This window comes from Girardinichthys multiradiatus, chromosome 24, assembly GCF_021462225.1.
Source record: "Girardinichthys multiradiatus isolate DD_20200921_A chromosome 24, DD_fGirMul_XY1, whole genome shotgun sequence".
Lineage (NCBI taxonomy): Eukaryota > Metazoa > Chordata > Actinopteri > Cyprinodontiformes > Goodeidae > Girardinichthys > Girardinichthys multiradiatus.
The window spans coordinates 9,955,370-9,977,881 of NC_061816.1; the positions used below are offsets into that span (position 1 = coordinate 9,955,370).

The 22,512-nt window shown below is 43.8% G+C and overlaps 1 protein-coding gene across 1 annotated transcript in view; it reads left to right on the top strand.

Moving 5' to 3' along the window:
* The window catches only part of LOC124861905 (potassium voltage-gated channel subfamily H member 8-like), a 73,592-nt gene that overhangs the window by 31,893 nt on the left and 19,187 nt on the right, over positions 1-22,512 (top strand). Inside the window, exons 6-10 of the mRNA XM_047355872.1 lie at positions 416-573; positions 2,542-2,749; positions 14,770-15,141; positions 19,084-19,283; positions 20,686-20,935. Coding sequence (XP_047211828.1) covers positions 416-573; positions 2,542-2,749; positions 14,770-15,141; positions 19,084-19,283; positions 20,686-20,935 — 1,188 coding nt within the window. The remainder of the gene's footprint in view (positions 1-415; positions 574-2,541; positions 2,750-14,769; positions 15,142-19,083; positions 19,284-20,685; positions 20,936-22,512) is intronic.

The window sequence follows — 22,512 nt, forward strand, 5'->3', positions numbered from 1 at the left end:
GTCAAACATGTTGGTGGTAGATTCATGGTATGGGGCTGTTTTGCTGCATCAGTACTTAAGCAACTAGTTGCAATTTATGAAACCATGAATTCTGCTATCTAGCAGTTATCTGGCAGTCTCCTTCTTTCTGATCCCTGTGCTATTTGATTTGATTGGTTTTGAAGATCCAGGACCTCTGATAGTTCATCCATATTTGCTGTGGTTGTACATGGGGCACAGGTAATTCTCCTACTGTCAGAAAGGTTAGCCATGTCTATCCAAAGATATGTTAAGCTGCTGGTTTTTGCTAAATATTCCCCATATGACTAAACAATATGACTAAGTCACTGAAGTTTTAAATATTAACAACAATATTTTCCACTGTTTAGAGCAGCACAGGTTTTAAAGAAATTCATACACTATGTTTGTGTTGCAGATATTGTCCTAAACTTCAGAACAACCTACGTTAGCACGTCCGGTCAGGTCGTGTACGATGCTCGGTCCATATGCATTCACTACGTCACCTCCTGGCTGTTTGTGGACCTGATCGCAGCCTTGCCCTTTGACCTTCTCTACGCCTTCAATATCAGTGTGGTGAGTCTGATGCACACATATACGTTCACATTCTTGTATTAATCACAAATGGTCACTTTTGCACTTTCCTGCGTTTATGTGCACAGACATAATTTCTCTTCAAATAGCCTTCTCCTGCTGTTTGACTCCCAACAGGCAATGATTTAAGTAGCCTTTAAAAGAGACTGCAAATGTTCTGCTAACACCATGGCAACAAAACTATATCAAGCGTGCACAACTAGACTGTAGACAACTATATTTTCCTGAAATCTAGTTTTTTCTATAGATACTTTACAGGAGTTGCTTCAAACAGAAAAAAACAAGAATTCAAGCTTCCTCGTCTAACTCCTTAATAGTTAACGGGTGATTAGGTTGATAAATGATGCTGCTGAGGACAAATTACAGTTTAAGACAACCAGATGATGCTGAGGGGATGCAGCGACTGCATACTGTTGATAATACAGTCCAAACTGTGTGGAGTATCACCAGATCTTTTAGGACTCAATCAAATAAAAGGTTAATAAATGGTGAAATAATTGCACATCAGAGAAATGTAGCATATATTTATAACCCTACAACTTTTCCACATTTTGTTGTGTTACAACCAGAAATTTCAGGATTTTATGCATTAAACCAACACAAAGTAGTATAAATTTGAAAGACAATGATGTCATAATTTGCAACATTTTACAAATAATCTAAAAAGCAGCCATAAGGCCTATAGTAAATCTAGAGGAGCTGCAGAGATCCACAGCTCAGGTGAGGGCATTTCTTAACCTGACAACTATTGATTGTGCACTTAACAAATCTGGCTATTGTTAAAGAGAAGCAATATTGTTCAAATGTTGAAAGAAATAAAAAAACTCCCTCTGCAGTTTGACTGAAGCCATGTAGGGAAACCAGAAAACAGGTCAAAGAAGGTGCTCTTGATAGATGAAAGTAAATGGCTATGTATGCCAGAAAACTGACACCCTGAACACTCTATGCTTATTGTATCTCACGGTGGTGCCAGTATCTTGCTGTGGGATGGTTTTCTTTCAGTGTTGATGTAAAGATGGATGGAGCTAAATACAGCGCAATCCTGGAAGAAACCCTGTTAGAGGATGTCAAAGACGTGAGACTAGGTTGAAGATTCACCTTCCAGCAGGAGCCTGAATACAAATACATGCATTCAGATATTTGTCAATATTGCTTTCTCCTTCTCAGTTATGTACTATTTTGTGTTGGTCTATCACATAAAATCAGCAACACACTGAGGCTTGTGGCTAAAATGTCAAAATGCTTTTTCTGAGTAAAAATTACAAATATTTTCCAGATGTGTTCCAAATATGCTTGATATCTTGTCACATAAACATAAATCAAATTGCTTGTGTATTTTCTGTTTCCTTCTGCAGCTTTTCTAGCTAATAAAACATAGTAAGCAGACATAAAAAAAATCTTTCTAGTAATTGACTAATTTCCGGTGAAAGCACATAACTGTATTTTAATGTACATTTTGATATCTTGATAAACTAATATATTTTTGATCAAAAATAACACATTAAATGGAATTCAGACAGGCAGCTTTCCAGTTGTGATTTAAAAACCATCTCTTTATCTTAATTCAACCTCAGCTGGGGTGTAAGCAGACAAAATTTTCGACAACCTGTTTGTACTCGAACAAACATGGAACAAACAAAATACAAACTACAATAGCTGCAATAGCATCTCTTTTTCAACCAAAATGTATTTATCCATTTCTGATACAATATAAATGGTGTATCTTACTTTTAGTTAATTCACTGCAAGCTTCAAAGGCACTTCTGATGACTTGGCAGTGTCATTATGCACAGGAAGTCATTCTAATTATTAAACTTTTCTTACTCCAGGTTGATTAAAGTCAGTCAAAATAGTCTACTCCATTTCGAGATAACTAATGACTTACTATTGAGCAATTCTTCTTACAATTTTATTTTAAGTGTTCATAATGGATTTTTATCCTTTACCCAGAACTTTGGGGTTCACCTGCTGAAGACGGTGCGTCTCCTTCGGCTTCTTCGCCTCCTGCAGAAGCTAGACCGTTACTCTCAGTACAGCGCTGTGGTCCTCACACTGCTCATGTCAACATTCGCCCTCTTGGCTCATTGGATGGCCTGTGTCTGGTATTTCATTGGGCGCAGCGAGATTGAGATCAATAACCCCGCCTCCTGGGACATAGGTTTGTCTCTCAGTTTGGATGGATGGATGGATGGATGGATGTGGATGGATGGATGGATGTGGATGGATGGATGGATGGATGGATGGATTGATTGATGTTCCTTCCATTCTAATCAACCCTAGCTAGACTCCTGGCTTTCCCATCAAAGTCTGAGATTCTTTTACAGGCACAATGAAAGTGATGCCAAGGTTATATTTACTGAAATCCATATTTCAGGGAATCTTAGAATTATTTGGAGACTCAATTGTTGAGCCTTCAAGAACATCTGAATCAAGTTAATACATCAGCGATTAGAATTCAGCTTTCTGCATCACCAAACATCGACCACACCTACATAGTTTGAAGCATGTGAATTTTTTACAGCGGAGCATGCAAATATTATGTGAAATGTGTTTGCTTGTTCTCTTCCTGAGAAAACGTTTCTAATTCTGGAGATCCGTTCCCCCTCCCACCGCTCTCACTAGTGCTAAACAACAACAGTACTGTGAGGTGTACATGGTGCTGGTGGCTATCCTGCTCCAGGGATTTAAATCAGAAAACTATTAAAAAGAGACTGAGACTGGTCATAGACAAATGCAAAGGTCTCTGATTAGATGCAATTATGACCACTGGCTGGTGGTGGGCCGCAGCACAGATGGAGGGAGGATCAGCCATTAATCAAAGGGAGTGTAATTGAACAAGATAAAACTGCTTCCGATGAGCAGATCACTGCTCCTCCACTCAGGGTTAATGAGTATGTGTGTGCATGGCTTTTAAAACACAATTACAAATTCCGGATGCCTTATTGGTACCCCTCAGCTGCTTTCTTATAGTGATAAAGTTGCACAGGTTTCTTTAAAAACGGGGCACACTACAAAATATAATAATCGAAAGACAAGATAAACACTTTATTTAAAGGAATGGCGACTAGAAACATAAAAATGATCTCCATTGTGCATGCGGAAGTAAGGTAGTTGGTAACTAAGCACTATGTTCTAGGAAACTAACCTTTAGGTTTGGGGAAATTATAGGCCGTATTCAGCAGTACTATCTTTTACTCACTCCTTTTCGGTTTCCACATACTTGAGTGCCTTGATGCCGTTAGCTGGGCTTACGTATACTAAAACTTTTACCCAATGGCATTATAAAATGAATTTGACTGTATTATAACTTGTATTATTAGTTGATAAAAATACATTGTTAATAGATTTTTCTTTGCTGAGGCACAACTCAAAGGATGTTCAAGGATGCAGGAGAAAGAATACTCATCGTTGTGATTAGTCCCTTATAAACAAGGAAAGAAAAAGGTAACAAAGTTGTAACTGCTTTTTGTTATTAGATTTATTCACAGGTTGGTGTAGGCAGGGGTGAAAGTGAGCCGGTACGGTCCGGTACTGCATACCACTAAAAGATTCTGTGCCGGTACGCAGTACCAGGAAGAGGGAAGAACAGCTGTCTGCTATGAAGCCATCATCCAGAACCAGTTACGGCTGCAAAAACTCACGAGCACACAAAGATCAGATCCGCTACCAATAGGCAGTCTAAAACATGACTTAATCTGTCTATTTCCCCGCATTCCATATTGTTTCTGAACTGTTCTGCTATGCTGGTGCCTCAATGCTCTTGCTTTGCTTCTCTCCCCCCGGTGCTAAAGGCTTTTGTGAAAGGCCAGCCTTTAAAACGAGCACCGCTATATTTAATGTCTGTCTGCTCGCTGCTAAATACCCCAGTTAAAAGCAAAGGGGGAGTAACTAGTTGTTTCATGTTGCTTTGCTGAATTACAACGCAGTACAGCTCGAAAACATCGCTTACAACCAGAGATTTTACATACACTACACGAGAGCGCATGTGCGCTTACCTCCAATACAGCGGTTGCCATGAAGATCTATGCGTTCAATTTAATGGACTGGGAGATTTTACATAGGTGGTGCACAGACATAAAAAACCGCCGCTTGTATTAGGACAGGACGAACAATAAATCACTTACCATCTACAGACTTTTAAATAAAAACCGCGAAAACAACATTTTATATATATATATATATATATATATATATATATACATTATATCAGAATCAGAATCAGCTTTATTGCCAAGTTCGTGCATACAAACAAGGAATTTGACTCCGGTACACTTTGCTCTTTTGTTTTGTTTTTGCATTACAGAATATACATATTTACAATGTACAATATACTCATATATAATAAAAAGGTGCATTTGCAACATCTGTATGCTGTTGTTTTGTACTTTATTGAATGTTCAACAGAGAAACAGCCTGGGGGAAGAAACTGAGCGGCCTGAAGGTAAAGCTCTGAACAGTTTGTGTGCAGGGTGTGTGGGGTCTGCAGAGATTTTAGCAGCTCTTTTCCTGACCCTAGACTTGTATAAGTCCTGGATGGAGGGAAGGTCAGCCCTGATTATTCTCTCTGCAGTCCTGATTATTCGTTGCAGTCTGGACCTGTCCTGGTTTGTGGATGAGCCAAACCACACTGAGATGGATGAAGACAGGACAGACTGAATGATGGCAGTGTAGAAGATGACCAACAGCTCCTGTGGAAGGTTGAACTTCTTGAGTTGCCTCAGGAAGTACAGTCTCTGCTGGGCCTTTTTCCGAACATTGTCTATGTGTGAAGACCATCTCAGGTCCTCAGAGATGGTGGTTCCTAAGAACCTGAAGTGGTCCACGGCTTATACAGTGTTGTTGAGGATGGCGATATATATATATGTATATATATATATATATATATATATATATATATATATACAGTACCGACCAAAGGTTTGGACACACCTTCTCATTCAAAGAGTTTTCTTTATTTTCATGACAATGAATATTGTAGCTTCACACTGAAGGCATCAAAACTATAAATTAACACATGTGGAATTATATACTGAACAAAAAATGTGAAACAACTGAAAATATGTCTTATATTCTAGGTTCTTCAAAGTAGCCACCTTTTGCTTTGATTACTGCTCCGCACACTCTTGGCATTCTGTTGATGAGCTTCAAGAGGTAGTCACCTGAAATGGTTTTCCATCAGTCTTGAAGGAGTTCCCAGAGATGCGTTGAACTTGTTGGCCCTTTTGCCTTCACTCTGCGGTCCAGCTCACCCCAAACCATTTCGATTAGGTTCAGGTCCGGTGACTGTGGAGGCCAGGTCATCTGGTGCAGCACCCCATCACTCTCCTTCTTGGTCAAATAGCCCTTACACAGCCTGGAGTTGTGTTTGGGGTCATTATCCTGTTGAAAAATAAATGATGGTCCAACTAAATGCAAACCGGATGGAATAGCATGCCGCTGCAAGATGCTGTGGTAGCCATGCTGGTTCAGTATGCCTTCAATTTTGAATAAATCCCCAACAGTGTCACCAGCAAAGCACCCCCACACCATCACACCTCCTCCATGCTTCACGGTGGGAACCAGGCATGTAGAGTCCATCCGCTCACCTCTTCTGCGCCGCACAAAGACACGGTGGTTGGAACTAAAGATCTCAAACTTGGACTCATCAGACCAAAGCACAGATTTCCACTGGTGTAATGTCCATTCCTTGTGTTCTTTAGCCCAAACAAGTCTCTTCTGCTTGTTGCCTGTCCTCAGCAGTGGTTTCCTAGCAGCTATTTTACCATGAAGACCTGATTCACACAGTCTCCTCTTAACAGTTGTTCTAGAGATGTGTCTGCTGCTAGAACTCTGTGTGGCATTGACCTGTTCTCTAATCTGAGCTGCTGTTAACCTGCGATTTCTGAGGCTGGGGACTCGGATGAACTTATCGTCCGCAGCAGAGGTAACTCTTGGTCTTCCTTTCCTGGGGAGGTCCTCATGTGAGCCAGTTTCTTTGTAGCGCTTGATGGTTTTGCGACTGCACTTGGGGACACTTTCAAAGTTTTCCCAATGGTTCGGACTGACTGACCTTCATTTCTTAAAGTAATGATGGCCACTCATTTTTCTTTACTTAGCTGCTTTTTTCTTGCCATAATACAAATTCTAACAGTCTATTCAGTAGGACTATCAGCTGTGTACTGTATCCACCTCCTGCACAACACAACTGATGGTCCCAACCCCATTTATAAGGCTTGAAATCCCACTTATTAAATCTGACAGGGCACACCTGTGAAGTGAAAACCATTTCAGGTGACTACCTCTTGAAGCTCATCAACAGAATGCCAAGAGTGTGCGGAGCAGTAATCAAAGCAAAAGGTGGCTACTTTGAAGAACCTAGAATATAAGACATATTTTCAGTTGTTTCACACTTTTTTGTTCAGTATATAATTCCACATGTGTTAATTCATAGTTTTGATGCCTTCAGTGTGAAGCTACAATATTCATAGTCATGAAAATAAAGAAAACTCTTTGAGTGAGAAGGTGGTCTGTACTGTGTGTATATATATATATTTATATATACAGGGGTTGGACAATGAAACTGAAACACCTGGTTTTAGACCACAATAATTTATTAGTATGGTGTAGGGCCTCCTTTTGCGGCCAATACAGCGTCAATTCGTCTAGGGAATGACATATACAAGTCCTGCACAGTGGTCAGAGGGATTTTAAGCCATTCTTCTTGCAGGATAGTGGCCAGGTCACTACGTGATACTGGTGGAGGAAAACGTTTCCTGACTCGCTCCTCCAAAACACCCCAAAGTGGCTCAATAATATTTAGATCTGGTGACTGTGCAGGCCATGGGAGATGTTCAACTTCACTTTCATGTTCATCAAACCAATCTTTCACCAGTCTTGCTGTGTGTATTGGTGCATTGTCATCCTGATACACGGCACCGCCTTAAGGATACAATGTTTGAACCATTGGATGCACATGGTCCTCAAGAATGGTTCGGTAGTCCTTGGCAGTGACGCGCCCATCTAGCACAAGTATTGGGCCAAGGGAATGCCATGATATGGCATCCCAAACCATCACTGATCCACCCCCATGCTTCACTCTGGGCATGCAACAGTCTGGGTGGTACGCTTCTTTGGGGCTTGTCCACACCGTAACTCTCCCCAATGTGGGGAAAACGGTAAAGGTGGACTCATCAGAGAACAATACATGTTTCACATTGTCCACAGCCCAAGATTTGAGCTCCTTGCACCATTGAAACCGACGTTTGGCATTGGCATGAGTGATCAAAGGTTTGGCTATAGCAGCCCCACCGTGTATATTGACCCTGTGGAGCTCCCGACGGACAGTTCTGTTGGAAACAGGAGAGTTGAGGTGCACATTTAATTCTGCCGTGATTTGGGCAGCCGTGGTTTTATGTTTTTTGGATACAATCCGGGTTAGCACCCGAACATCCCTTCCAGACAGCTTCCTCTTGCGTCCACAGTTAATCCTGTTGGATGTGGTTCGTCCTTCTTGGTGGTATGCTGACATTACCCTGGATACCGTGGCTCTTGATACATCACAACGACTTGCTGTCTTGGTCACAGATGCGCCAGCAAGATGTGCACCAACAATTTGTCCTCTTTTGAACTCTGGTATGTCACCCATAATGTTGTGTGCATTTCAATATTTTGAGCAAAACTGTGCTCTTACCCTGCTAATTGAACCTTCACACTCTGCTCTTACTGGTGCAATGTGCAATCAGTGATGACTGGCCACCAGGCTTGTCCAATTTAGCCATGAAACCTCCCACACTAAAATGACAGGTGTTTCAGTTTCATTGTCCAACCCCTGTATATATATATATATATATATATATACATATGCATGCATATATGCCCCCAGTGCCTCCCCGGCCCCCCTCTAGCTCCGCCCCCAAGTACCGGCAAGAATTTAAAACTACTTTCACCCCTAGGTGTAGGTGTGCATTTTCATGAATTGTATAATGAAAATTTAGCTTTTATCTTTTCAGAAACATGTATAATGTAACTTTGAATAATGGGCTGAAAATATTTTCAAGTACTCTATGTTATGCATCTGCCTTACCAATTTTTGTTTTCTCTGTGTCAGGATCTGGGTTGTGTTTGTGTTTTTGTGCTTGCTACATATGTTCATTTTCAGATGGTGCTGGAGCTCTCAGGTGTGCTGCGTAACAGGTGCGACTTATTTCCACTGTTTACTCTGAGGAGTACTTAAGCAGGAGGCTGCCAGCACTTCGATGCCAGAGTGTTTTGCTACCAGTGGTACAAGCTCGAGCCAAACACTAATTTTATGCTTCGCTCTTCGACCTCTTGTAACTTTGTCTTTGCTCCTTTTGGAGATTTAGAAAGCCTAAGCTTTGGATCCATGTCACCGTGTACTGACTACGTCTCCAGAAGTTACTGATGATCAAGCCTATCTACGCTCTATGGATTTCATATCTTATCTCTTGTCTTCGTTTGGATTCACATCAAGCTGGCAGTTTCCTGCTCCCGTCGTCTCCTGGACCAAGCTGTAAGCGTAACCTGTCCACCCTCCTACGTAACCATCTGCACACCGAACTCATTCCTGTCCGCTCCGAGCTCACACAGAACAGCACCCAAGAAACCTTCTACGGACTCACCTTCATTAAACCTGGATCCTGAATCTCTCTCCCCCTGGCATCCTGACTACAGCTACCTAGTAAGCCGAACTCACAATCATTTTTAGTCTATTGTTCTTAGTTTCGTTTACTTTCCGTTTTCCTGTATTCACTCAACCTCTTCCCCTCTCTCCATACAGTGAGATTTTTGACCATTACATTTCTGATTATCATCTTCCAAATAAACAACCTTTTACTCATTCTGTTCTCCGGAGTGTTCTCTGTATGTGTGTCAGATCTATTGCAAAGAAAATGACAGAACACTCTGGCCAACAAGACCCAGCAGAAGCACTCCGTAGAACTCTTTCTTAACATGCTAATCAGATCCACTTTCATGATTCCTCTCTCCATTCCCTTTCAGAGCAACAACGCCAGACTAATCAACAGCCAGAACAGATTGCCTCCATGTTACAACAAACCCTAGGTACTCCATCCACCACACCTGCAGATGGCGGTACTGCATTTCCGGTATCCCAACAGTTACCTCATTCTCGTGACGTCACTTCCCCTAATCCCGATAAGTTTTCTGGTGAGGTGGGCAATTGTGGGGGATTTTTGCTTCAGTGTTCTTTGGTCTTCAACCGATCCCCCCACTATTTTCTCCATGATGATGTAAAAATGTTGTATGTTATTGGATTACTGACTGGCAAATCTTTACAGTGGGCTGAAGCCCGGTTTCCTGAGTGCAGCGAATTTGGTTGTACTTTTGATGATTTTGTTAAAGAGTTTAAGAAGACGTTTCCCCCTGTATTAGACAAGTCTATTGCTGGTCAACAGTTGAGGGCCTTAAAGCAACGTCACAGACCCATTACAGAGTTTTCTATCAAATGTCGTACGTTAGCAGCCACTTCAGGCTGGAATGATGAAGCTTTGAAAACTACCTTTTTGCATGCCTTAGACGATTAACTAAATGATGAATTAACTATGACTGATGAACCCCCTACCTTAGATGAGGTTATTTCTTTAGCAACCCGAGTTGACAACAGAATAAGAGAGAGAAGGAGAGCCAGAGCAGACAGGACAAATTACAACCCCCCGCTGAAGAGTAATTCTCCAACCTATGCCAAGGCTTCACCTCACCATGCAGTTTCTGAACCCGAGCCAATGCTGGTGGGACGCACACGTCTCTCTTTTGAAGAAAGACAGAAACGCAGAGTATCCAAGCAGTGTTTTTACTGTGGTTCTTCAGATCATTTCGTAGCAACTTGTCCTGTCTGCCCTGGGCCGTTAAAAGACAGGGTCCACCGGCTTTGAAGGGGGGGTTGGTGGACCATGCTCAGATCTGTAAAGCCCCCAGATTCAGTTTACCTGCTACTCTCATAGTGAACCAGCGTACTATGACCTTATCTGCTCTTATTGATTCTGGCTGTGAACAGAACCTTATAGATTCTGAGTTGGTAAATCAGGCAGGTATAGAAGTGGAACTACTTGAATCCCCACGTTCAGATCTAGCTCTAGACGGTAAGAGGTTACAGCAGATAACTCAACAAACGAGACCAGTTGAACTTTTATTGTCTGGCAATCATAGGGAGATGACATCTTTTTTTGTATTTCCAGTGTCCCAAGGCTCGTTAGTTTTAGGTTTCCCCTGGCTGCAAGAACATAATCCACATCTGGTCTAAGTGTCGCATTGAGTCCTGGTCCACTAATTGCCATTCATCTTGTCTCCAATCTGCTTTTTTCCCTAGTCTGCTCCAGCAGGCCAACAAAGAGGATAAGGTAATTGATTTGACTCATGTGCCCCTTGAGTACCATGACCTTAAGGGAGTATTTAGTAAGAATAAGGCCCTATCCCTACCACCTCACAGACCCTATGATTGCGCAATCAACCTTCTTCCCGGTGCACCTCTGCCCTCTAGCAGACTCTATAGCATCTCACGTCCTGAGCAGAAATCTATGGAAGATTACATAAATGAATCTTTATCTGCAGGTATTATTCGGCCTTCCTCCTCACCACTTGGGGCAGGTTTTTTCTTTGTAGGGAAGAAGGATGGTTTGTTACGTCCCTGCATTGATTATAGGGGCTTAAATCAGATCACCGTTAAAAATAAGTACCCAATTCCCCTCATCACTTCCGCTTTCAAACTCGTTCATGGTGCCACCGTTTTCTCCAAGTTAGATCTTCGTAATGCATACCATTTGGTCAGGATTTGCCAGGGGGATGAGTGGAAGATGGCTTTCAAGACTCCGCTGGGCCATTTGGAGTATTTGGTCATGCCTTTTGGACTATGTAATGCTCCTGCTGTGTTTCAAGCCTTAGTCAACGACGTTCTCAGAGATTTTTTGAAAATATTTGTTTTTGTATACTTGGATGACACTCTGATTTACTCAAAGGAGATTCAGGAGCATCGCAAACACGTTTGCCAAGTTCTTCAGCGTCTTCTGGAGAATTGCCTGTGCGTAAAAGCCGAGAAGTATGAGTTTCACCAGTCTTCAATCACTTTCTTGGGCTACATCCTTGAGGGTGGACAGGTACATTCAGATCCAGAAAAAATAAGAGCTGTACTGGAATGGCCGGTGCAGGACTCACGCAAATATTTACAGCGTTTTTTAGGATTTGCTAACTTTTACAGACGTTTCATTAAAGACTATAGTCTCGTTGCTGCAACTCTGACTACCCTGACTTCCTCAAAGATCTCCTTCTCCTGGTCATCTGAAGCTGAAGCAGCTTTTCAAGCTCTCAAGGAAAAGTTCCCCCATGCCCCCATCTTGGTCCATCCGGATTCCTCAAGACAGTCCTAGAGGTCGACACCTCTGACATAGGAGTCGGAGCGGTGCTATCGCAGAACTCAGAAGATGGGAGACTACATCCTTGTGCTTTCTTTTCTTGCAGGTTCAGTAATACTGAAAATAATTATTACATGGGTGACAGAGAGCTGCTGGGGATTAAATTGGCCCTTGAGGAGTGGCGCCACTGGCTTGAGGGGGCTGAACATCCCATTCAAGTTTGGACTGACCACAAAAACTTGGCCTACCTACAGTCAGCTAAAAGACTTAACCCACGCCAGTCTCGTTGGTCCTTATTTTTCTCTCGTTTTAACTTATGCATTTCTTTCAGACCCGTACCTAAAAATACTAAGCCAGATGCCCTCTCCAGACAGTTTGCCACAGACGATTCGGTGAAGGAACCTGCGCCCATCATACCGCCCAGTTGGACGGTCGGGGCACTCAAATGGGAGATTGAGGATACTGTACTAAAGGCTCAACAACAGGAACCTGACCCTGGCAATGTACCGCCTAACCGCATCTATGTCCCACCTAAAGTACCTTCCAGAATAATCGATTGGCTACACACAGCAAAAGTTTCGGCCCATCCTGGTGTTAGTAGAACTATAGCATTAGTTCAAAGAAGGTTTTGGTGGCCATCTATGCACAAAGATGTGAAGGAGTTTGTTCAGGCTTGTGCTACTTGTGCCAGAAATAAGTCCTGTAACCAGTCTCCTGCGGGTCTTCTTCAACCTCTCAGCATCCCAAGTCGACCCTGGTCTCACATAGCTATGACGACAGTTCTCATTATTGTGTACCGCTTCTCTAAAGCATGTCATCTCATTCCCTTCAGAAAACTTCCGTCAGCCCTTCAAACAGCCAAACTCCTCACAAAACATGTTTTTCATCTCCATGGAATTCCGCAGGACATCCTATCAGACCAAGGCCCACAGTTAATCTCGCAGGTTTGGAAACAGTTTTGTTTAGCTCTCGGAACTAAGGTTTCATTGACCTCAGGTTACCACCCTCAGTCTAATGGTCAGACCGAAAGATTAAATCAGCAGCTGGAATCTACCTTACAATGTCTCACATCCACTAACCTTTCTGAGTCGTACTCATACCTATCTTGGGTTGAATATGCATTAAATTCTCACATTTCTTCTGCCACTGGACGTTCACCTTTTGAGGCCTCCCTTGGTTATCAGCCACCCCTGTTTGCTGATGAAAAAGATATCACTGTGTCATCTGTCCACCAACATATCCGCCACTGCAAGAACATTTGGAATTCTACTGTCCAGAGCTTACACCATACTGCTGATCAGAACAAATGTTTTGCTGATCTTGAACGCAGACTTGCACCTGAATACCAGCCTGGACAAAAGGTATGGTTGTCTGCACGAGATATACCCCTTAAGTCTATGTCACGGAAGCTTTCGCCTCGTTTCATCGGTCCCTATGAGATTGAGACTATAATTAGTCCGGCAGACAGTGCTGTGGCCGACGAAGATGCGGGCTTACTTAGTCCCACCACCCACCCTGGACCGTCAAGGGCACCCAGTCTACGCTGTCCGACGGATCGTGGACGCCCGTCGGCGAGGTTGTGGTTGGCAGTACCTCGTCGACTGGGAAGGTTACGGTCCCGAGGACCGCTCTTGGGTTCCCCGGTCATTCATTTGTGACTCTTCCCTTATTGATGATTACCGTGCCTCTCTGCCTTCTACTTCTTCTGGGCCGCCAGGAGGCAGCCGTTGAGGGGGGGATGATGTCAGGATCTGGGTTGTGTTTGTGTTTTTGTGCTTGCTACATATGTTCATTTTCAGATGGTGCTGGAGCTCTCAGGGGTGCTGGGTGACAGATGCGACTTATTTCCACTGTTTACTCTGAGGAGTACTTAAGCAGGAGGCTGCCAGCACTTCGATGCCAGAGTGTTTTGCTACCAGTGGTACAAGCTCGAGCCAAACACTAATTTTATGCTTCGTTCTTCAACTCGTCTAACTTTGTCTTTGCTCCTTTTGGAGATTTAGAAAGCCTAAGCTTCGGATCTATGTCACTGCGTACTGACTATGTCTCCGGAAGTTACTCCGGATGATCAAGCCTATCTACGCTCTGTGGATTTTATATCCTATCTCCTGTCTTTGTTTGGATTCACATCAAGCTGGCAGTTTCCTGCTCCCATCGTCTCCTGGACCAAGCTGTAAGCGTAACCTGTCCACCCTGCAACCTAAGCATCTGCACACCGAACTCATTTCTGTCCACTCCGAGCTCACACAGAACAGCACCCAAGAAACCTTCTATGGACTCACATTCATTAAACCTGGATCCTGCATCTCTCTACCCCTGGCGTCCTGACCACAGCTACCTAGTAAGCCGAACTCACAATCATTTTTAGTTTATTGTTCTTAGTTTCGTTTACTTTCCATTTCCCTGTATTCACTCAACCTCTTCCCCTCTCTCCATACAGTGAGATTTTCGACAATGACGTTCCTGATTATCATCTTCCAAATAAAAAACCTTTTACCCATTCTGTTCTCCGGAGTGTTCTCTGTATGTGGGTCAGATCTATTGCAAAGAAAGTGACACTATGAATGTTTATTTCCAAAAATTAAAGTGTTGCAGCTTCACATAAAAGGTGACCTGTGTCCACTATGCATGAAAATAGATGCAGCCTGACATGTACGGAAATGTTAGAGGCATTAGTGTCTATCCCAATGTACAAACATGACAAAGTAATTTCTGCCCTTCAAACATTGTTTTCACTGCAAGGCCTTCAAGTAAAGGTCTAAGTATTTTCATTAAACTAACAACCTCTTCTGAATGGTCCTTGTTCTCCCACCAGGCTGGCTCCATGAACTGGCCAAACGTTTGGGAACTCCATACTTCATGACTCCTCTCACCTCCCTACTGGGAGTCTCGGATTCCCATCACAGTGCTGTGACAGCCACCAACTCCAGCCACTGGAACACTCCAGGGTTGGAGGCGCTGAATGGGACAGGAGTGGTGGGTCCAGCCCTGTGGAATGGCACCAGGACTAGACTAAAGATGCTAAATGGGTCGGGGATGACGTTAAGCGGGGGGCCGTCTGTCAGGAGCTCCTATGTGACATCGCTGTACTTCGCTCTAAGCAGTCTCACCAGCGTGGGCTTCGGCAACGTCTCGGCCAACACAGACTCAGAGAAGATCTTCTCCATTTGTACCATGCTGATTGGAGGTGAGCCTAAACCTCACCACCTGCTCTGTGGTTCAGCATTTGTTTTAGTATTTAGAAAATTATGCCATGAAATATCTTGCATATACAACCATCCACTCCTATTGACAACCCTGGCAAAGATGTGTAAAAAAGCCTTAAAATGGACATATGGTTTTAAATTCTTCCTTTTCATACTTAAATCATTCAGCTGTGGTTTATATAACGTGGAACTGCAATGCTTTGGTCTGAACTCCTTGTTATTGCAGCTCCACAAGTCCCTCTTTTATCGCTGTCGTGAGATACGTTTGAGATCAACTCGTTTTGGTGCCGTCTCTTTAAGCGTTACTGAGACACTTCATACCCGACCCCTCCGAGGTCAAAGACCCTCTACTCTAACCCGTTTGGCCATTTTTGTAGTTTGATATCAGAGATACAATTATAGATACAGTAGAGATCAAATCCGCAGCAAATACTGTGACGTAAAAGTAAAAAAAAAATGTAATAGAGGATAAAGAAAACTGAATGAATTAAAATGATGACCCAAACAGAATATAAAGATATCTACACAACACCTGGAAACAACATCATGAGAAGAAATAATTTTTTTTTGTCCAGAATCGCTCTCCCCATATTTAGTGGCACCCCTAAAAATGAGTATAAAATACCTCCATCATGTCTACAATCAGAACTGTTAATAAAAAAAACAACCCACACAGGGTGGGCGGAGGGGGCCTTGGCAGGAGGGCCAGAAACAAAAAACAACCCACACAGGGTGGGCGGAGGGGGCCTTGGCAGGAGGGCCAGAAACAAGAACAGAGTTCAGGCGGGCAACCAGGAGGTCGTCCCGAGCAGGCACAAAGTTCAGGTGGGCGACCAGGAGGTCGTCCCCAGCAGGCACAGAGTTCCGGCGGGCGACCGGACCTGCACCACAGAGCTCTGGGCGGTCGGCGGCGAAGCCGTGGCGGCCTGCGACGGGAGCCTGCAGGTAGGTCAGGAGTCCGACAGAGGAGAGTAGAGGCCCCCCCAAAAACTCTGTGGAACCCCAGAGGCATGGAGCCTGGCGAACCCTCAGAGGCTGAAGCAGAGCCTGGTGTTGAGGTAGGAAAACTTTACTGGCCATCAGTTAACTCTTACATTACTCCTCACCTCTCCCCGACTCTTTTATTTGGCACCCAAAGGACAATCCTCAGTCAGAGATCAGTTGTACTTTTCCACAAGTTTATAAAAAACCAATCTGAATTCAGAGAGGGGACACACACTTACACTGGTACCTGGAAACGTCTCTGTGTTGTTCGTTTTGGAGGGGCCACAATACCTTTATATACCCTTCGCTGCTATGCAGTACACATACACAATCATCCTGTCTGTAGATATCTCCCCAGCAACAATATAACCTCATGTCCTGTCTGGCTCCCGCCTTGTCTCCTTTCCCAATTTATGACCTTGCCCTCTCTGTACCCTGTTCTCCCCTGTCTTCTTCTCCCCCATCGGTGATTCCTTGTCCTTCACTAATTTATGACTTTGGACTCTACGCTTCACTCCCTAAGCTTGAACCCCTCTGCTCTATGTATACATGCCAGTTACATACATAGATGGTTTATATTACACACATAAATAGCTTATATTCTACACTGGCGAACCCTCAGAGGCTGAAGCAGAGGCTGAGGTGTCAGCCGGACCCTCAGTGGCGTGAGCAGAGGCTGAGGCGTCAGCCGGACCCTCAGTGGCGTGAGCAGAGGCTGAGGCGTCGGCGGGACCCTCAGTGACGTGAGCAGGAGCTGAGGCGTCGCCGAGACCTCAGTGACGTGAGCAGGAGCTAAGGCGTCGGCGGGACCCTCAGTGACGTGAGCAGGAGCTGAGGCGTCACCAAGACCCTCAGTGATGTGAGCAGGAGCTGAGGCGTCGCCGAGACCCTCAGTGACGTGAGCAGGAGCTGAGGCGTCGCCGAGACCCTCAGTGACGTGAACAGGAGCTGAGGCGTCGGCCGGACTCTCAGTGACGTGAGCAGGAGCTGAGGCGTCAGCGGGACCCTCAGTGATGTGAGCAGGAGCTGAGGCGTCGCCGAGACCCTCAGTGACGTGAGCAGGAGCTGAGGCGTCGCCGAGACCCTCAGTGACGTGAGCAGGAGCTGAGGTGTCGGCTGGACCCTCAGTGACGTGAGCAGAGGCTGACTTAGGGTCAGGCGTCATGTCAGGCTGTGGTGTGTCAGGCTGTGGTGTGTCTGGCCTGGAGTCAGGCTGCTCTACAGCAGCGCTCTGGAGACCTGATGTGGGCTGCTCTGCAGTAGCGGTAGCACCGTTCTGGAGACATGACGTGGACAGAACTGCAGCACCGCTCATGTGGCTTGGTGTGGGTGAAGGAGGACGGCAGTAAAACTGCCTTACTGCCGTTTCATAATCCCTCTCAATCTGCCTGATCCTCTCCATCAGCTCAGGAGAGGAATACATGAGGCTGGTCGTCCTGAAGCTTTTGATTTGGCGTGCATAGAACCTCAAGCGCTGCTCCAGCTCGTCAGGTGTTGCCTCAGAACACCGGGCTGGAGCGAGCACAGACGGCATGGGCGGAGGTGCAGCGAGCCTGGCAGACAGTGCTGTGGCAGGCGAAGATGCGGGCTTACTTGCTGCAGCCCTCACGTAGGCTGACTGGGAAACCACCTCCTCGGCAGCCGTACCACAGGAAGGCGCTCCACAAGTTTCTTGCATCAGGAGGAGGGCGAGGGCTTCACTGCCGTATGAAGGGGAGGAGAAGAACGGCGACGAAGGGGACCTGTCCCCGGACTTGGAATCACCAACCTGGATCCATCATAAGACGACTGCGGCACTGACAACCCTGCAGACCGGCGTAGTGACTTCTCCGCCTCCCGAGACAGGAAGGTAAAGAGGTCCATGGAGCTAGCCTAATGCTGATCCGCGAGGTCCATTGTTGGCGGAAACATTCTGTTACGGTTTACTTGAGATATAGGACCCCAGAATGCAGAGGAGCAGGCATCGTGATGGTAAGTGAAAAAGATTTAATTACAAAAACTCACACTCAGCAGGAGGCAGGAACAAAACAAACGGGCAGGCAAGACAGGCATGGCATGATCAAAAAGACAAGACTTGGTTTGAGAACAAGACATGAGCATGAGAAATGTTTCTGACACGACTAACTGAACAGGTGTGTATATATGGAGTGAAAACCAGGTGGAGCAAGGAGACAGATTAACTTGAAGCAGGTGAACCGAATAAACTTAATTGACAGACAGAACAAAACGTGGCTGCGGCAAAAACAGAGACTCTGATATACAAACAAAACCAAACTTGACAAAACATGAACAAGACGACAAAAGTAAAGCATGACCGGGAAAATAACAGAAGCATGATTCAAAATCTAAGAAGAATAAAAACAAAAGAATGAGTCAAAACCTTAACTGTGAAAAACATAAGAAAAAAAACAGAAACCAAAAACCAAACAACTCCAAATCATAACAGTAAGGGAGGTAAAAAAAAATAACTCCAATGCTGATCAGCTCCACTGATTTGTCTTGTGATATTACCAGATCTCCATGACAACTATAACCCCAAAGCTGGTGTCCTGTATGTTTTATCTACATGCCAACTGGATGTTTAGGAGGTATACCCAAAAAAAGCACTTTCTGTCCTTCAATCACAAATACAAACACAGGCAGTTTTCTAAACATACTGCTAAGCATGGTGAAATATCTGTGATGCTGTGGGCCATTTTTCTGCTGCAGAGGACTTGGGAACCTTGTTAGAGTGCATTGCCCCACGTGGTCTTTTAAATACCAGGGCAAAATCTACTATAAAAAAATAGATGACACTGGGTTGCCAATTGGGGGTTTCAGTGGGATAAATATAAACAACATATGATCACATTAACACATAAATGGTCAATGTTCTTCCATGGCCATCTCAAGAGTAGAAATACAAAGCCTTTCTATGTCTTCTCCTGTCTCCTCTGTAGCCTTAATGCATGCTGTGGTTTTTGGGAATGTGACCGCCATCATTCAGAGGATGTATTCCCGCCGCTCTCTCTACCACACCCGCACCAAGGACCTGAAGGACTTCATCCGTGTGCATCGGCTGCCAAAAGCCCTGGAGCAGCGCATGATGGAGTGCTTCCAGACGACGTGGTCCGTCAACAATGGCATCGACGTCAGCGAGGTAGGAGCGGTCAGCAGGATGAGGTAGACGTGAAATTTTATTACCCTTGCAGAAGCTTAGACATGAATATCAGTCCTATATGGAGGATCACATTTTTTTGTGGAAATGTCAAAATATCTTTTGAGTTCCCCATAATTTGTAACATGTTTTAATTTGAATTGACTGCGCAAGTAGCAATAGGATAGATTAGATTTGACGGCCTGTTTTGGCAGACTAAAGAACACCTCACAGAGAGGATTTGGGTTTTTTGGGTCCCATCATGCTGGAGTGACTCTTAATTTAACAGATTAACGGCCTCATGAAGTTCAGCTTTGGTTGGGTTGTTTCATAAATTAAAATCTAGATAATCCTTTTTAAAGCGTTAACATGATGGTAAACAGACACTTTAGTATGAAGGAATAGCTTAGATTGCATAGGTTCTATTTCACTTCTAGTGCTGTGAAAAATTATTGCCCCCTTACAGATTTCTTCTACTATGTTTCAGATCAAACGAATTTTAATATCAGACTAAGATTTGCTGATTAAATGCAAAAAGCAGTTTTCAAATGTTGATTTTATACATTTAAGGGGAAAAGCTACCCAAACCAACCTGGCCCTATATGAAAAAGTAATCGACCTCTACACAACTGGCTTTCGGGAGGCACGATATATCTGCATTAACATATTGTATCGGCTCCATAAGTAAAACTGGGCCGATAATAATAACTGATGTTTCTTTCCCTCTTGTTGCCATTTGTGTTCGTGTTACGGGGGGAGGGGAAGGAGGCGTCCATGTGGTATTTGTTTGGTCATGTGACAGTATATCGATTTTCATATCGGTGTATCCTTAACTGGTTGTCATCCTTGGATATGAGTAATGTCATTGTTAGATGTCAGTGGCTTTGTTTCTCATCTGTTGTTCAATTTCTTCGAATCATCACATCTTTTAGTCTACTTCATGCTGTCTGACAGGTGCTATCTAAGTGATTCATTCATTCTGCAGGTTTTGTAGTAATCAAGCCTGAATGGCAAGTATTTTAAAACTGCATATTGTTTTACTTAGGTTATCTTTATCTGACATTAACACCTCTTTGATGATCTGAACATTTTTAATGAGACAAATAAGCAAACACAGAAGAAATCTGGAAGGGGGCAAACACCTTTTCAATCCACTCTACAGTCGGGATCCAACAAAGCATTTAACATTACAGTAAATTTACAGAGACAATCCAAAACTGCAAGATGCATGTATCAGTTGTGAATATGTGGGAAGGTGAAAGGTTTAATTTTGCCAGTTACTTTCCCCTCCCACACTCCGTTCTCATCTTCAGAGAACGGAGCAGAAGGAGGACACGTCTCTAAGCTGCATGAAGATTTGGGTGTAGCACATCTAGTGACAGTTTTCTGCTGAATTTCTCTCCAGCTGTTGAAGGACTTCCCAGATGAGCTAAGAGCTGACATAGCTATGCACTTGAATAAAGAGCTGTTGCAGCTGCCGCTGTTTGAATCGGCCAGCAGGGGTTGTCTCCGTTCCCTTTCCCTCATCATCAAGACCTCCTTCTGTGCTCCTGGAGAGTTCCTTATCCGCCAGGGCGACGCTCTTCAGGCGATATACTTTGTCTGCTCAGGATCTATGGAGGTTCTGAAGGATAACACGGTTCTGGCCATTCTGGGTAAATAAAACTTGTTTACTGTTACAGTCATAAAAAACACCAAGTTATTCAGTATTACCATGGACAGCAGCCAAACTTAAATCCATGTTGGCTCCATGATTTTCTCTTCTGCTTCTTGGGTCTGTTGCCTTTTTAAAAGCAGGTGCGAGTTCAATGCTCCAAGCCTCCAAAACTGATCAGAGTCATTTTTCCACCTGAATCTTGAAGGTCTTTTTTGTTGAGGACTCCAAACCAAAGAAGCCCTCTTAGATTCCGGCAGTAAGGTGACTCAAAAACCAGCAACTTGAAACTTGGTGTACGAAGGTGTAATGAATGCTGTAGGAACCATAGTAATGGTGGAAGGAACTAACAAAATATCTGGAGATGAATAGCACTATGATGTATGGTCTGACTGTAAGATGCCACTGGAGTCCAGTGAACAGATAGAGTGTCTCCTCTTTAAGTCAGCAAAATGCAACAAGGTGGATGTTGATGACGATGTCACTTAGCAAGTTGGACATTGAGCATATGCTCTATGTAGTTTTCAACAAGTTTGAACTGTAGTATAATTTTGGCTGGATATCTAACCACTCTTCTGGCCAAGATTGGTGGAGATCATTTTAAATAAGTTGGTTTCCTATCAGAGATCAGGCTTTTAGGCATAATCCACTACTTTTTAACAGGATTAAGGTCAGGGCAATGGAACACCATTCCAGATGTTGAATACTAGCCAGCTTTAAGCATTTCAAAACCATTTTAGATGTGTTTGGGATGTGTTACCTGGCCAACACCCTCCCAAGTGATGCTTGTCTGCTAGTCTTCATTGTGGAAGCAGAGTGGTTAAAAAAAATGCACAATAGATTTAAACTTGTGCATTAAACTAGGGTTAAACATTTCTGCATAATTATTGCAACCTGGAAAAAGTACCTATGAGAAAAAGAAGCCATTTCTCACTTATGAAGTCATTGATCATCCATTGTTTTATAGAGAGCCAGAACCCCTTTTCTGAAGAACAACCTAATGAAGTGCAGCACTCAGCATTAAAAAAACTGCTGTGATGTCGGTGTTAAACTGTCCTACTGGGCAAACAATTCACACCCCATCAGGTGGAATATGGAGTCTGACTGAGGCAGTCGGGGGATCCCTTAAACCTTAAAACAAAGTTACACACTACAGGAATGTGGGAATTAATGGAGGCACTCACTTTCAGACACATCATCAGGGTTAACGCTAGAAAACTATTTTCGGTTTGCAAATCCAGCGAACATCCTAAAAGATTCAGTATTCTGAAAAATTTTGTCCCACTCGTCTTTGCAGAATTGTTTTCATTCAGGCACATTAGATTATTTTCAATACTGATCACCATTCTCTTTAGGGTCCTTCAGCAGAAGTCATGGTTCCCCCCCCTGGTTGAAAAGTTTATTGTCTAGCTAAAGCCGCAGTCATGTGTCAGTATTCCTCCTCCAGATAAAAGAGTCTCTTCAAGGTCACGTTCCACATCACGAACGCCGACTCTCTTTCTAGTCCACAGATCACAGATAAAACAGAATACAGTGGCACAAACAGAATCTCAAACAGTCCTGGAAACAGTTCAGCCT